At 36.4% G+C, this 16,428-nt stretch overlaps 1 protein-coding gene across 1 annotated transcript in view; it reads left to right on the top strand.

The window, feature by feature from the left end:
- LOC122815037 (gamma-secretase activating protein) overlaps positions 1 to 16,428 on the top strand; it is a 1,452,063-nt gene that overhangs the window by 849,050 nt on the left and 586,585 nt on the right. Inside the window, exon 14 of the mRNA XM_044087286.1 lies at positions 15,666 to 15,730. Within this exon, the coding sequence (XP_043943221.1) occupies positions 15,666 to 15,730 (65 nt within the window). The remainder of the gene's footprint in view (positions 1 to 15,665; positions 15,731 to 16,428) is intronic.

Raw genomic sequence — 16,428 nt, forward strand, 5'->3', positions numbered from 1 at the left:
CACACACTTGGCAGTCTTGAGATTAGAAACCCTACCTATCTAGTTTATTGTACTGTAGTGCAATGTATTTATCGTGTGCGTGCCAGACAAATGCAATGTTATGACAAACTGAACCCTGACATTCGTGGGGTATGGATGGTGCCCACTGACTTGTGATTACTGACACAGTTACGTGGCAGCCTTTCTATCCTGGCACTACACTGACTTGTCACCACAAGCTGTTCTAGTAGGCACCATTAGGCTACTCAGAATTGTGTGCTGTCCGTATCTGTGACCCACTGTCCCTTTATTGTCCAGCTTTCCTGCAGTAACAAATATTGACATCTGTACAGCCTCTAGAACTCCTACTGTAGGTGTAGCTGACATGCAAAATAGTAGGCACAGCCAGTCTCGAACCATGGACCCTGTCACCCACAGTAATGTACTTAGCCCAGTGAGCCACAACAGCCACCTGTCAGTGCTGTCTACTTCCTGACACTGTTAACCACACACATATCTAGCATATTGGCCTTTGCATATTGTGGAAATGGAACATGCTAGCAAGTTGATTGGGACAGCCCTGGGAATGTGTAGTCTGCTGCCATTACCTTACAAACATAACTGTTACTGCAGTTCTTGGGAACACAGGTGTGTCAGAGGTAGGAGACCATACCTCGGAACTGTACAGATTTTTGCCAAATGTCCAGATGTATCCCTCACATTTTAGGTCCATTTTTCATAAAATTAGGGTTGTCTGGAAAATTACTGTCAAATCATTAAAGACTGAAGTTTGAAAGTAATGACAGACATTTGAGCTTCAGACTTCTTACCCTTCACAGAATTCATGTTACTGCAACACCTGTTATTCTATCAACTTTCTGTGTTTCTAAGAGCAATATTTAAGACTTGTTCCTGTTTTGGGGCTTTTGCCCCACATTTCATTATGGCTTTGTACAGATTTCTTGCTGTAAGAGGTAGAGAGGTATGTATGGGACTACAACATTAACATCCATGCATTTGTCCTATGACCCTGCTGTTTGTAAGTCTGTCACATAGTGCGGTGGGTTTTGCTGGCTTAGGGCCTACTGCATATTGTGGGCATTGAGTATTTGGCAGAGAGTTCCTGTTGTCCCAAATAGCTGCACGTTGTCTGCTGCTATCCTAGTAAAATATTCCATTCCCATGCATACATGCAGCAGTACCATACATATGCTACCACAGTACACTACACCATTCATTTGTTGTTAAGAAGAGTAACTTACCTTGTGCCAGCAGCAAGTGAGAGGACAGTGCTTCAGGGTGGACTCTTTCAGATGCATGCAGTACAAAGCCTATACATGGTAAGGTATAGGTAGTGTGATGTGGTTGGCATCCATTTTACTGTGTGTATGTGAGTCAGAGTGAGGTGACAGTCCCGGGGTCCCTTGGTTGTCAGTGTATGTGCTATGCATTGCCTCTTTGCCAAGGCCAGGGTGTGCTGGGCATGTCTACATCTGCCTACAAGGACAGGCTTAGGGGGTTCCTCCTCCAAGTCCCCCTGTGCCTGTGGGGACCTTGGCAATGGTGGGGGGCTGTGTGTCCCTTCCCTGTGATGTTCCTGCCGCAGCTGTTTCCACAGGATCATACTGTGCAGCATGGCGGATACTATGAACATGTGTGCACATGTGGCTGGAGAGTACTGTGGGTTTCTCCAGATGTGTCAAGGCAGTGGAACCATGACTTGAGCAGCCCAAACACATGCTCTATGATGTTCCTAGTTTGTGTGTGTGTCTCATTATGGCATTCTACAGTTGGAGTGTGTGCATTTCTGATGGGTGTCGTCATCCATGGTTCCAGTGCATAACCAGCCTCCCCCACTAGATGGCCATATGGGATGTCCCCCCTGGCAAATGCCTGGTACAGCTGTGATGCATGCTAGATGTGGGAGTCGTGATAACTGCCAGGGCTGACAGTACACACATTGATGATGCCCTGGGCATTACATACAACCTAGCAGTTGATGGAGCAATACCCCTTGCGGTTGATGTAGACTCTACCCTCCTCACCAGGTGGTACTTGGGTGCAGTCTATGGCACCCAGTATCACTGGGTAGTTTGCTACACAGTGGAAAAGACACATATTGCTGGTCCTCTCCTCAGGGGTATTGGGGAAATAAATGTGCTCACTGGCATGTGTTTGCATGGCATCCAGGAACTGGTGGAGTACCCTGAATGCAAATGCCTTTCAGATCCCCATGATGTCCCCAGTAGGTCTTTGGAAAGTACCTCTAGCTAGTATTCTTAAGGCTACACATAACTTTGTTTCCCCTGGGATGAGTCCGCTCTGTTGGCTCTGGTCTGAGGTGAGGGCGGCAGAGCTCAGTGAGATGCTGTAGTATGTCCCTGTCCACCTGTAGTATGTCCCTGTCCACTCTGTAGTGCTCTACTATCTCCAGCTGGGCCTGAACAACCTTTTCCTCCTCAGTCTGGGCCTATTGTCAGCATCATCATTATCACTGACCTCACCCTGTAGTGCATGCAGATGTAGCAGAGCAGCAGCAGCCCCTATCATTTTGTCAGTTAAAATTCCCAAGTGTGTAGTCCAATGGTGCAGAGTATGTGGAAAAAATCAGATTGAAGGGTGTATGCATACTTTATACTGGTATGCTGCAGATGCAGCCTGTGTGATTGGCTGACTAAGATACATTCCACCTGCCAGCTGTATAATTGAGGGGTTTGAATGGGCCAGTGTCATTGGAACAGGGCTCATTAGTCATTTATGCTTGATTGGCTTTCCCAGGCTATTTCACCCTTTTTTTTAATTTCTTCCACTGCTAAGCCCCACAGCACTCTGTGCAAACCCACAGAGCTTGTGTAAACATTGTTGAGCAGAAAGGGCCCTCCCCTGTACATGGTCATGCTTAGCTTTTCTTTAACCAGCTAAAACATGCACTGTGGGGCTTAGCACAGCTTAGCAGCCTCAGACACACACTCCTGCTTAGCTGTGCTTAGCTTAGTGCAAACAAGCGCTGCTAAGCTCCAATCTGCTTATACATGCCGTGACACACCGCCTTTTCATTCAGCTGACTCTTCTGCCTACACTACCACAGTTTTAGCCCTTACACAGTTGGTACCTGCGGACATGGTGGCCCATTTTGCTATTCAAATAAACTTTACATACACCTAATTGCGTATACCCTGGATATTGCACTACACAAGGGCCTATGTCCTTAGCAACCACTATAACCGGCAATTGTATGACTCTACATTCTTGCCACTATAATGCAATAATGTTGCATAACTGTAAATTTCCTATTTTACACTTTTTATTTATTTATTTTTTTGCAAAATAGCATGTTTGTGCATCGCTGTGCGCTGCTTAAACATGGCATATGTATTAAAAAATGTTTAATTTTTTTATATATTTCATTACTTTTTTAAATCACTGGTCATAGTTTTGGCCATTTGCATGCCTACTGGACATTATTAAACCCTTTATTTGGGCTGTTGCTTACCTGTTTCAGCCTTACACAGCACCTACATGAGTGCCTTTAGGCTTCTTGAGTCACAAAATCACCTCATTTGCATGTTTTTCACCAGCATATGAAGTGATTTGCATTCTGTGGACACCTCTGTGTCCGCATGGTGTCAGGAAGCTTGTATATGCCCCCAGTCTTGTTTCTTGGATCACTTGGCAGTCATGTTTCGTGTTTAAGCCTTAAAAGTATTTCTACATGGAGTATTGCTCCATGTAGGGTTTACTGAATTACCTCCTATAAGTGTATATTTGTATGTGTGTGTGTGTGTGTGTGTGTGTGTGTGTATATATATATATATATATATATATATATATATATATATACATATGTGTATATGTATATATATATATCTATCTATATATATATATATATATATATATATATATATATATATATATATATATATATATACACAGTGGATATAAAAAGTGTACACACCCCTGTTAAAATGGCAGGTTTTTGTGATATAAAAAAATGAGACCACGATAAATCTTTTCAAAACTTTTCCCACCTTTAATGTGACCTATAACCTGCACAATTCAATTGAAAAAGAAACAAATCTGTTAGGGGAAAAATATAAAAAATAAACAACATACAATAAGCTGGTTGCATAAGTGTGCACACCCTTAAACTAATAGTAATCATGTTTACGGGCAAGCCCCCTGAACTCCCCACGGGTTCAGGGGAGCTTGCCCCCCTGTGTAAACATGATTACTGTTGGGTTTTTTTTTTTGAGATTCGCGAAAGTGTTTTTTCGGTGAAAAAGCACGTTCATGAAACTGTGCCTGGCCATTTACGATTCATGGAAAGTGTCATCGAGCATTAGTCCCTAGATCCATATATATATATATATATATATATATATATATATATATATATATATTGCTTTTTTCAGGACAGTTGGCAACTAGTTCTAACTGCTCAAGATGTAAAGTTTTATTACTGCAGTTCTCTGATCTGTATAACTAATTTAGTGTATTTTAATAAGGTTTTCTGATGAAGTTCATTTAAAATAGTGGCATTAAAAGCACTCAATTTATTAAATTATTTGGTTTGCAGTCTTGCGAGTATGGATGCTGTTTGTTTTTTGTTTTTGGTTTGATGAGTTCACCTCTTTGGCATAGGTCTGGAGTGTTTTTGGACATTGTTTAAGTTATAATTAGAGTTTCACTAAAGAGAAATAGTCTAGTGGGAAATTAACTTGTAGGCTAGGATTTCTAGTTGATTTCATGCATAAAGGAGCAAACTCTACAGACCCATCTAACTAAGGACCCATCGCCATCCTATCCCCCCTCTCTAAGATTCTTGAAAAATGCATTCACTCACAACCTCTTAACTACCTCCTCCAGTATAACCTTCTCACTCCCACTCAGCACGGTTTCTGTTCTAACCGCAGCACAACTACTGCCCTCCTGTCTTTTACACATACCATTGCTGAGGCCCAAGATAACAATCAACTCTTATCTTGTCTCTTCCTTGACTTTCCAAAGCCTTTGATACAGTCTCCCACCCACTGCTGCTATCTAAACTTGCTAATCTCAACCTATCTTCTACCTCACTCGCCTGGTTCTCCAGTTACCTATCCTGCAGGCAGCTATCTGTTAAATGGCTCTCATCCTTTTCTCCTTTTATACCTGCCCCAACCAGAGTACCACAAGGTTCCATCTTGGGTCCCCTTCTGTTTAATGTCTTTACCAATGATCTCTATACATCTTGTAAACAATCTTCCCTCATCCAATATGCTGACAACTCAGCTCTCATCTCCATCTTTAACAATATCTCTGAACTCCATACCCTAACCCAACGTGCCTTTCTATCCACTGAACAGTGGCTGTCTTATAATCTATTTATCCTTAACCCTAAGAAGACCAAGCTCTTACTCTTTCTTCCACATTCTTTCATTCACCACAAATCCATGTTTGCTATTGCATCCTCTAACAATACAGTAATCCAACCCGAAACCCACGCAAAACACCTTGGAGTCATCATTGATGATGAACTCAAATTCAGTCTTCACATACTCCAATGTATAAAAAAAGACACATCAGAAATTAGGTTTACTGTATCGTAACAAAAGATTTCTAACCCCTAATGCCAGACTCTTCCTTGCACGGGCACTCCTCCTCCTCTCCCTTGTATATGCTGCCCTATTGCTTACCAACATTCAGACCGCAACCTTGAACAAACTTCAACAAACTTATCATAAGATAGCTAGCTTTATCACAAACTCTCCATACAATGCACATCACTGCCTCACCCTAAACTCACTCCAGTGGCTTGAACTCCCCCAACAACTACTGCTATCACAATTTCAAATTTTACACTTCATTCTTTACAAACCTTCATCCTTTCCAACTCTCTCTTCCTTTGTCTCTATCTATAGTCCACCTCAGACTCTCCATACCTCTAATCAGCAACTACTAGACATCTACCAACCCAAAACAAACAGTAGGCAAACTTCTGTATAAACACTCTGTAGCCCATGCTTGGAACTAACTTCCTCTAGACATACAATCCATCACCCACCCATCACACTTTAAAAATGAACTCAAACTTCATCTAATTAACTCCAAAATTTGCCCTTGTCAAGACCCAATCTAAGCTCTCCATACCCCACATACACAACTAAACTAGCCTTCCCCTTTCATCTAAGTACTCTATTATGTGGATACTTCCTAAACTCAATCAATCAATGCTGATGGACAAAATTCCTATGTAAATGTATTGTTTCTGTGTAAAAACATGTGTACATTCCTTTGTGTATGCATTTTACTTCGGTCTTTAACTTTCTGTTTACCAATTTTTTTGTAATTCTTTTGACTGAAATGTTTTAATTCTGTTAACTGTTTGTGAATGGAGCTTTTCGCCTCGGGTCTCCACTGAAAATGGGCCACAAGCCCAGTGGGACCATCTCATTTAACAAATGTCAATAAATAAATAAGTTGCTACTTTATTATATACTTCATTTGTTCTGTTTAATAAGATTTTAATAGGCAAGTCTGAAACACATTATAAGCTTTTCTTAACACAGTTTAGAGGTATTATGTATAACAGTTATTTGATAATATAATTAAAAATATTTATTACTTAATCAGTCTAATTCAAAGAAATGGAATTATCTTTAACTTTCTTAAATGTTGGCGGGTTAAATAATCATAATAAAAGGATAAGCTATTAAAATTTCTTATTATAAATACTTCTCAAGAAGTACTTCTTCAAGAAAAAAATTTAAACATTCAGATATTAATATCTGGATGCCTAGTAAATTTGCAACAGTAGCCCAATCAACTTTTAAAAGTAGACACAGAAAAATTATAAATATTATGGAAAATATATATCCGTGTCACAAATTCTTTATAAATATGAAGATTGGAAAGATTTAATGACATTAATAGTAATAAAATACAACAATAGTATCTGGTCATCAACTAACCTATATTGGTTTCCAGGAATGGTAGTTAAATTATCAACAACATACCTTGATTTTATACTCAGTAATGCAAAAGGTAGGTTAATAATAGGGGGTTTAATTGTTTAACAAATAATGAGACTCTTATACTTAAAGATTTCTTCTCTTTAAGAGACAAATCTCTTTAGATTTTAAATAATCTCATAACTACAGTACAGAAGCCAGAATAATATGTCACGATCTGACAGCTAAACAAAATAATTTTTCTATAAATCCCTGACTTGCTCAGATCATAACACTGCCATTCCAAAGTTATTATGAAATTAAAAAAAAAATACCACTAATGAATATATTATCTTCTTACATTTTAAACTTAAAAGAATTTAAATTTTGGTTCCATTCAGAAGTCAGTTCTTTTTGCAAGTTAATAATGCAGAAAATATAGATAAACTCTTGATTTTCGGATTCTTTTAAGACTTCTGTTTATGGTAAAACTTTAGCATGGTACAAAAAAGTTAAAGACTGGAACAGAGAATTACCAGAGCTTCAAAATAAATTATTCATTTTAAAGTCTAAACTCACAATAGGAAATAAAGCTAAAAAAGTGAAATAGAGGTATTAAATAAGCAATAGCCTGATCTGTTATTACATAAAATGACCCTAGCCTTAGAAATGTTAAAAATAGTCTCATATTCTAGTTACAAAACATATTAAAATTAGTAACATTACATGAAAAAAAATCAGTCAGAGTCCTATAAATAACAACACTTGTACAGATATCAGTATTAGAAACTTTCAGACACTATTATTTATTTCTAAATAAACATACACTGGAAGATGAATCTCCTAATTCAAATATAGAAGTATATGTTGGCACTTTTATAAAAAAAGTACAACTATTCTGAAGGAAAGATTCCTGGAACAAATATCAATAAATGAAATACCAGAAAAAATTAAAAAAAAACAAACAAACAATAAATCTTATTGGGATTGATGGTATAATGCAAAAGATGTTTAAATCATTATGTCAACAAATACCATCTACCAAGTTCTCAGTAAAATAAAATCAAATGGGACCTTTGTGGAGATTTTCATTCATCTCATTAAATTTTTAAAGACAATAAGAATCCATTACTTTCAAACAAATTTCACTTTTAAATGTTGACTGTAAAATCTTTATGTCCATCATCTCTGTCAAAGAGATTTGGCAGTATCCCACATTCATGGATAAAGGAGAGCTTACAGCTGTACAAGGTATTCCCAGCATTGATCAATTACTTTACAGTGACCATAAAAAGTGGCAAACCACTTTGAAACTGAGCCATGATAAAGGACAAATTATTATCCCAAAAATAGAAATGAAAAGGGGATTTTCTAGTGTGACTCTTTGTCACTGCTGCTTTTTTGTCTTGACCCTTAACCAATTAAGCTGTCTCCTTAACAGATTAGGTCATGGTTGTAATTTGGCTCCCAGAAAAAAAAAACATAGTGTAAAGACTTCTCATATAGTTCATTAGATGAGGAGTTGAAAGCACAACTATAAGTGGTCAAAACATTCTCAGATGATATAAAAATGTAATTTGGTTTTGATAAATTGAAAGCTGGAAAGCTGCAGCACCAAGAAAATATCGGTCTAGGACAGGAAGGTGATATAAACAAACTTGAGGAGGAGGAGGAGGCAGTGTATTAATATTTGGGAACTGATGAAGGATCAACAGTAAAACATGAACAAATGCAAAAAAACTCTATAAGGAATATTTTAGAAGACTAAAATACTGAAAACAGCCCTGACATCTACAAACAAAGTCCAAGCTCTAAACAAATTTGTTCTTTTTGTTCTAACTTCAGGAAAAGAAGAAAATGCTTCATGCTTATCAAATTATATATAAAAATCAGGGGATACCAAGATTATATATATTCCTTGTTCTGAAGGAGGTATAGGCCTCCTCAAAACTGATTATATGTATAGATCTACAATCATAAGACTGCATACATATGTGCTGACTTCAATAGATCCAAAAATAATGAACATTTTAAAACATGAAAAGAACAAATCTAAGATGACTCCCCTGCTTAGTTTAAGCAGAAGCATATCAGTGTCAGGTGGGAATGGAAACCAAACTAGAACTAGACAAAACCCAGAAACCCCTGAATGTGCCACAAAACAAACAAACAAACCAAAAAAAAGAATATAAGAAGAAGGATCAGATGAGAAAGCAAGAAATGTGAAAAAGGCATAAAGATAGTTGCAAGTACAGAAAACTCTTGGAACCACCTCATGTTGATCAGGATTTTTCACAGGAATGGTTAAGGAGAGGTGAATTTAAACCAAAAGATGAAATGCTAATATTACCAGAACAGAACAGTGGACTATGTACGTGTTGGTTTTCAAAGTCCATTGAACATGTGGAAGAAACAGACAAATGCATGTTCTGTAAATCAGAACTGGAAACAGTCGCATATCTTTTTGCTGGGTATGATACACTAATAGCAGAGGGCCTGTATATTGAAAGGCGTAATAATGTGGCCAGACTGTTGCACTGGAGATTGTATAAACATTACAATATTGAAGTAGCTGAGAAGCACTGGAATCATGAGCCACAAAGCATTATAGAGAATAATGAAGTTTCTGTCACATGGGATTACCCATTACCAACAGTTCAAAATATAGATGTGAGAAAACCAAAAATAGTAGTCCACGAAAAGAAGCCAAAAGTAACATTGATCACTGAAATTGCTACACACAGTGATTACAATGTTGTATATACAGAGAGACACAAAGTCATAAAATACCAGGATTTGCAGGCAGAAATTAGGGCAGTGTTGAAGAAGGATACTAATAGTAGTAGCAGGAATGGGTCTCAAAAAGAATTTGTAGCCTTATTTAGATATGCTGCTGATACATGTAACTCCTTATGATTTGCAGAAGGAGTCAGCTCTGGGCACGTGGGTGCTGTGAAGAGCACTTTTGACTAACATCAAAGACTGAAACAGTACTAATTTCGCAAACTTTAATCATACTTTGACTTAAGAATTTGGGACTGCTCTTGTCATGGTATTAGAAAAGCAAAATACTTGGAGAAATTAAACCAAGAAATTTCTTCCTGATAGAATTAACTTAAATCAGTCAGGATTTATCTGCAAAAGCAAACTCAAGATAATATTAAAAGAGCAATCACTGTCCTAAACCTTGAATCTGATGAAAAAAAAACAAAAAAGCTCCTTTTATCAGTTTAGACAATGAAAAGGCCTTTTGTTCAGTAAAATTGAATTATTTATTTAAAATATTATAATACATTTGAATTTCCAACTCAGTGTATTACCCTTTTAAGAAAAGTATGTAAAAGTAATAGACTTTATGTTAAATTAGGTCCCTTTTCTTCAGAATATATTCCTGTAATAGGAGGATCAAAACAAGGTTCCCCTTTGTGTCCAATACATTTTCCTTTAGCCATTGAAATTTTGACTGTCTCTGTAAGATCTAATCTGAAAATATAAGGTTTAAAATTAAATGAGAAATCTAATTTAAAAATAATGCTGTTTTCAGATGATATAAAGTGAACATTACTAAATCTAGAAGAATCTTTAAATGAAGTGGCATCACTTATAAATAAGTAAAGTTGGAAATTCAACAGACATTACTAACTTTAGAGCTCTAGCAGTCATATCCCCCACTCCAAAATACTTGAAAAATGTATTCAAAAACAATTGTTAAACTATCTCCTACAGGTGAACTCCTATCCTCCACACAGCATGGCTTTCATCCTTCCCATAGTACTAACACTGCACTTCTAACATATGAATACTATCAATAAAGCTAGAGATAATGCCAAACTAGTCTCCTCCTTATTTTTGGACTTGTCTAAAGCCTTCAACACAGTTTATCACAGCAAGCTTCTTCTTCAAATGTCCTCATTAGATCTCTCTCAGAACATTCTTCTATGGTTCAAAAGCTCCCTGTCCAATAGGTATCAGTAAAACGGCACTCCACCTTCTCTCAAAGCCTTCCAGTCATCATTGGTGTACTACAAGGTTTTGTCCTTGGTCCCCTTCTCTTTAACATTCTCACCAACACCCCTCCACACTTCCACACAAAAGAACTGCCTAATACATTGGGTAGATGACTCCACACTCATTTGCATATCTGGCAACGTGGCACACCTCCAAATAATTACTCAAGAAGCTAATAGTGACGAAAACCTGGATTTTTAACTCACAACACATGCGTAAAATCAAACTACTATTTTTCCGCAAATCTCTGTCCCATGAAAACACAAAATTTAAAGTCCTATGCCTTGATAATACTACCCATTGAAGTCACTTCTGATAGCAAATTATTAGGGATGATGTGTATGATAATCTTAAATTCAACCTGCAGATACAAAACTGCATAAGAAAAATTCATCAAAAACTAGGAATGCTTTATGCAGCCAAAAGATTTCTCACTGATGCAACTAAAGCTACACAACCCTGTACTTATCTCCTCTTCCTCACACTTCTTTATCATGCTCCCATCCTTGTTAACTTTCAGGCATCACAAAAATCAAATTTTGAACAATGCTATAACACTGTTGCTGAATTTGCAGCAAATATCCCTTTCAGAATCCACCACTTGTATAGTACTAAAAGCCTGAAATAGTTAGAACTACTCCATCAACTAACATATACACAGCTTCTTACCACATGTAAAATTATCCAGAATCCATCTGCTTCTCCAGCACTTATTAACATTCTACATGACTATGTTACTAGTTGGTCATTACGATCCACTGACAAGAAATTCCTGTCTGGCCACAGACCTATCACATCTGCTGAGTATTGTCTATACTCTTACCATGTTAAGGCTAAGGCCTGTAACACCTTATCTCTATCCATCAGGTCAGTACTCTTCCTCCCATTTTTTCAAAACCGTTCTTAAAGACTTCCAACCATAATCTGGCTGTGTTCTTGCTCAACAGCAGGATAAACTGTATCCCTAAAGGTGAACAAATATCTGTTCACACTTTACATCTCCTTGCCCTCCCTCCTCTAGGCACTTCCTTCTATTAGTTTCTCTCCCCTGGCTTTCTCTCTAAATACACCTGCTTTTTTTACTGTATATTGCAATTCCTATTTGTATTATACTAACTTGCCATTACTTTCTCTATAAACTGGCTAAAAGTTCTCTATTAATTCATTTCATATAACTTGGAAATATTCTTAACAAATGTTTTCATATTATGTCTAATTTGGTATAATTATTTAAACCATATTAATTTTTTTGTATTATTGTTAAATACTGTAAAAGTATTGCTCTTAAAATGTTTTGTAACACTTTGAGCTTTTCTCCCTGGGCCTCCACTGAAAATGGACTCCTACCCAGTCAGACTTTCACAGTAATTAAATGTCAATGAATAAATAAACATTGGCATTTAAAATGTACTTTCAGTCCCAGACTGTCAGCATCACACCTCAGATAAGTAGTGATGCCTGGAGTCTGAACAAAAGCAAAGATTTCAAGCTTAGTTTTTAGATGCAATTGAACAAGAAAACTCACACTTGGCTTATTTTTTCTTATTACAAATTAGTTATCTTTTCCTTTAATAAAACTCTAAGTGCCACAAAGAAGGGAAACCCTTTCTTCTTACTCTTCTTGTTTTCTGTCAGTATTTGATTTTGTATTTTTACACTGTTTTCTGCTTCTTCTGGTATTTTGTTACATCATTTTTGCTTTTTATACACCGTTTTGTTGAAACAAGTCAGTGACTTTGGGAAGGAAGATTAATAGCAATGATTCTAACTCTAACTAAAATTTTAAAAAATGTGAACGCAACATAAGCCATTTCAGCCCAAGTAACATCTATTAATCTCTGGGCTCAGACTTCTCAGACTTGAACACTAAACCACAGTTGTTACTTCGAAAAGAACAGTTAATTCAGCTATATTTTCAAGCCAGTTATTCAAACATTCATTAAAATGCTATATCTGTGGTGGCCACTAACAAAAGTCAAATGAAGTAAAGTAATTCAAAATGTGTATTGATGCTGACAGTCAAAAGTAGGCAGTCACAGTACTGTTGTAAGGTGATGCGAGAGAAAACCCATAGTAAATGATCATAGGGATTTCTATCTGTCCCTATAAAATATCATCAAGAAGGCAAAGGCATTGACTGCAAAAGAAAATCATGCTACCCCACTGCAGCCTCCATTCAGGGCATTTTTAGGGTATAATATATTAGAAAATAATAACCTCTTACAGTGATACAGAGACATTAGTATTGCAGAAAAGTTCAGGATATGCTAAAACATATCTCTTTCGGTTTTTGGATGTGTTTCTCCTTTAATTTTATTTAAAAAAAATCAACATTATGATATCTGCAAATATAGAATTAAAGTTATGGTTTGATGAACTAATTACTTTTGTTATAGCCAAGACTTCTACAACAGTGTTACTCTATAAAAAAAAATAATTGGAAAATAAAAATTTTATTGGCTGCCATAATTGTCTTAAAAAGACCAATATAAAAAAATGTAGAAACTTTATTATTGGAATTTAATCTAGATCCTCAAGATTGGCTGTATCTGCAAAATATAAGAAGTCAAGTACAAGACAAATTCTTACATTTATCTCAATCCCAATGTAAGAATATCCCGAAATTAATATAGTTACTCTCAGAAATGTTATTTAATAGAACAAGCCCCCTGAATATAATTTCTAAATTATATAAAATTATTTTAAATAAACATAATCCAAATAACACATATGGAACTTTATTGCATTAAATGAGGCTCATTCCTTTTCTGAAACAAATAAACCATATTTATTAATATCTGTAAGAAACACCTCTTGGGTCCAATGTTGGCATATATTACCTGAAAATTCCTAGTATTTTAACACCAAATTGAATAGCTAAATTTGTGATAAATGATAATACTAAATGTTGATGAGGTAGACAAGTCTATAGAGTTGATTGTCTATACGTATTCTATACTGGCTCATTGCTTACATCCTGCTAGAACTGTACTAATGATTTTCTTCAAAATTTATGGACTGACAATTTTATATTAAACAAAATGTTGATATTATTTAATGTCTCTGGAAGTCTACAGCTGAAGAAAGAAGACAAGTCTATACTCTGGGCAGTTATGGGCATAGCAAGAAAAGTTATAATTAAGAGATGGAAAAGAAATGTTTCACTTAACTTTAGAGATGTTTTTGTCCCACCTCAGCAAAGTTATCCTGAAGGAGATCATTATAAAAATAGACTTTTTCCTGAACCCAGTGACTAAGAATTCTTGGACTAAAGTCATTGCTTTAATTGAGTTTTATTAGCATGATTAATACCTCTGTAAAACAATATGCTTACAAAAGCAATCATACGCGTATTTTAATGTCCCCACTAATCTTTACTGTTTTATAATTAAGAAGATAATTATTTCATTTTAGAAAACTTTGTTATAGTTTTTTTCTTCAGATGTGCGTTGTACATAGTGCATATAGTTTTTCAGCTGAATTTGATATTATTTTTTTTGTTTAAATTTCCTTCTGCATCCATTCATCCAAATGTTTAAGCCAACAGAAAAAAGTAGATGTAGTCTTTGGTACCCAGTAGAGGTGGGACATCTACTGTTGTATAGAATGCTTCCATGGTTTTCTAGGAATTTCTGTGTGATATTATGGAACACAAAGTACTCTCTAATGATTCTGAGCAAAACAACCAGGAAGGTATCCAGTATCCTGAACACAGACACCTGTGATATTTTCTAATTTCACAATAGGTAGTGCATACCTCATGCAGACCTTGGCTATGGGGTACTGAGCATATCTGTGTACCCTTTTGCAACATGTGATTTTTGCATATTACCCAGTGTTTCTTTTTCCATATTCTACAAATACAGTCTTTTTTGTTTTGGCATGATATTTGGTAGGATGTCCTGGAACTAAAACGCAGTAGTTATAAATGCTGATGACCTAAAAGAGCATTGCATAATAGAATACCAGCCTTGGCCATGGGTAGCAATGTACTACTGAGAAATCACATTGGAAACATTATACTCACTTTTCCATGGTCAGACTGTACTCCTATACTTCTAAGCTGACCTTTTTTTCTTTTTTTCTTTACATTTTAGTCACTGGTCAGTGTCAGGGTGATGTCTGTACTCTTCATATTGCATTAGAAATAATGAGATATATGATATCTGGTATGTTGATTATCATAATTCTAAATGTGGTCAGCACTGTGTTAGTTTTTCTTGTCTTCTGTGAGTTTTCTTCTTTTCTCAATCAGATCATTTCATGGTCTTACTTCAAGAGAAGAGCCCCAGAGAGTCACACCAATCCATTATAAATTTCGACCATTAATCTAGCACATTATAAATAATTCTTATTCCTTTCCGTATGCAAACAGCTTTTAAGATGTTCTATTACTGGCTTGTTTACTTGGGCAGAGAAGGTAGGTGCACTGACTATGCAGAAACTTTTACAGATGCGGTCATGGTCATATGGCATCATTATCAATACACAGAAAATGAAGTGTATGACGTCATACGGCACTACAGTGATTAGTATTAAAGTCAGTCCATTCGTATGATGATGAGTCTTTTACTTGGATTGTGTTTTATCATCTGAAGTAACCTTGGTTATAAGTTCCTTTGCTGTTTTAGCATTTATTAACCAGTAATCCAATAACCATTGTGATGGAAGTCTGTTCACACCTATCAAAACATGGTGCTGTTAGTTAAACCAGTACTACTAACTTACACAGTTTGTTTCCTGTTTTAGATCAGAGGATAGTTCCACTCTTTCAGGAAGAAAAAGACTACCAGCAAAACATACTTATGGGAGTGGTAAGAAGTTCCATGTTCCATTATGTTTTCACCTGTGAAATAGATGTGTACTGTGCTTAATTTTTGACATCACAAAACCGAGCGCATTACATATACACCTGTACCATTTAGTTTTGTGTTCGTGTAAAATTTTAGTTATTCAGAATATGTCAGATTTGCAGTAATGGTATGTCCAGATGGAAATACTGTGTTGTGAAATCCAGACTATTTTATGAAGGCTGGCACATAGACACTTTATGTGTACTCAGAAAACACCAGTCTTACCTTGGTATTAACTGCCAATCTTCTCAGTTGTTTTATCTTGTTGCTGAGTGCATTTCACCTTAGCTTTCTGTAGCATAGTCAATATCTGAAGACAGATTTTTACAGGTGTGTGACATCTAAGTAGAGTAAGCCAGTATATCCGACATTGAGAAGGTTGTCAACAAAAACACACCTCAAACGCCACCCACACCTACACAACACACACCCAGATATGCAGATATCCGCAAAAAAAAAAACATACCAAAACAAAAGAGATTTCTGAGGCAACAACACATGCAAACTCCACTGCCCACCACATCAAACACCACATATAGTACACATACCTGTGTCTCACGGCTACTAAGGCTTAAACATAAACCCAACATATTAGTCATAGGAGACTCCATTGTGAGGCACACACATGTGCCCCTCACTAGGCTGGATAAGCAGAAAGT

This window comes from Protopterus annectens, chromosome 11.part0 (genome assembly GCF_019279795.1).
Source record: "Protopterus annectens isolate FY-2018-M chromosome 11.part0, PAN1.0, whole genome shotgun sequence".
Lineage (NCBI taxonomy): Eukaryota > Metazoa > Chordata > Ceratodontiformes > Protopteridae > Protopterus > Protopterus annectens.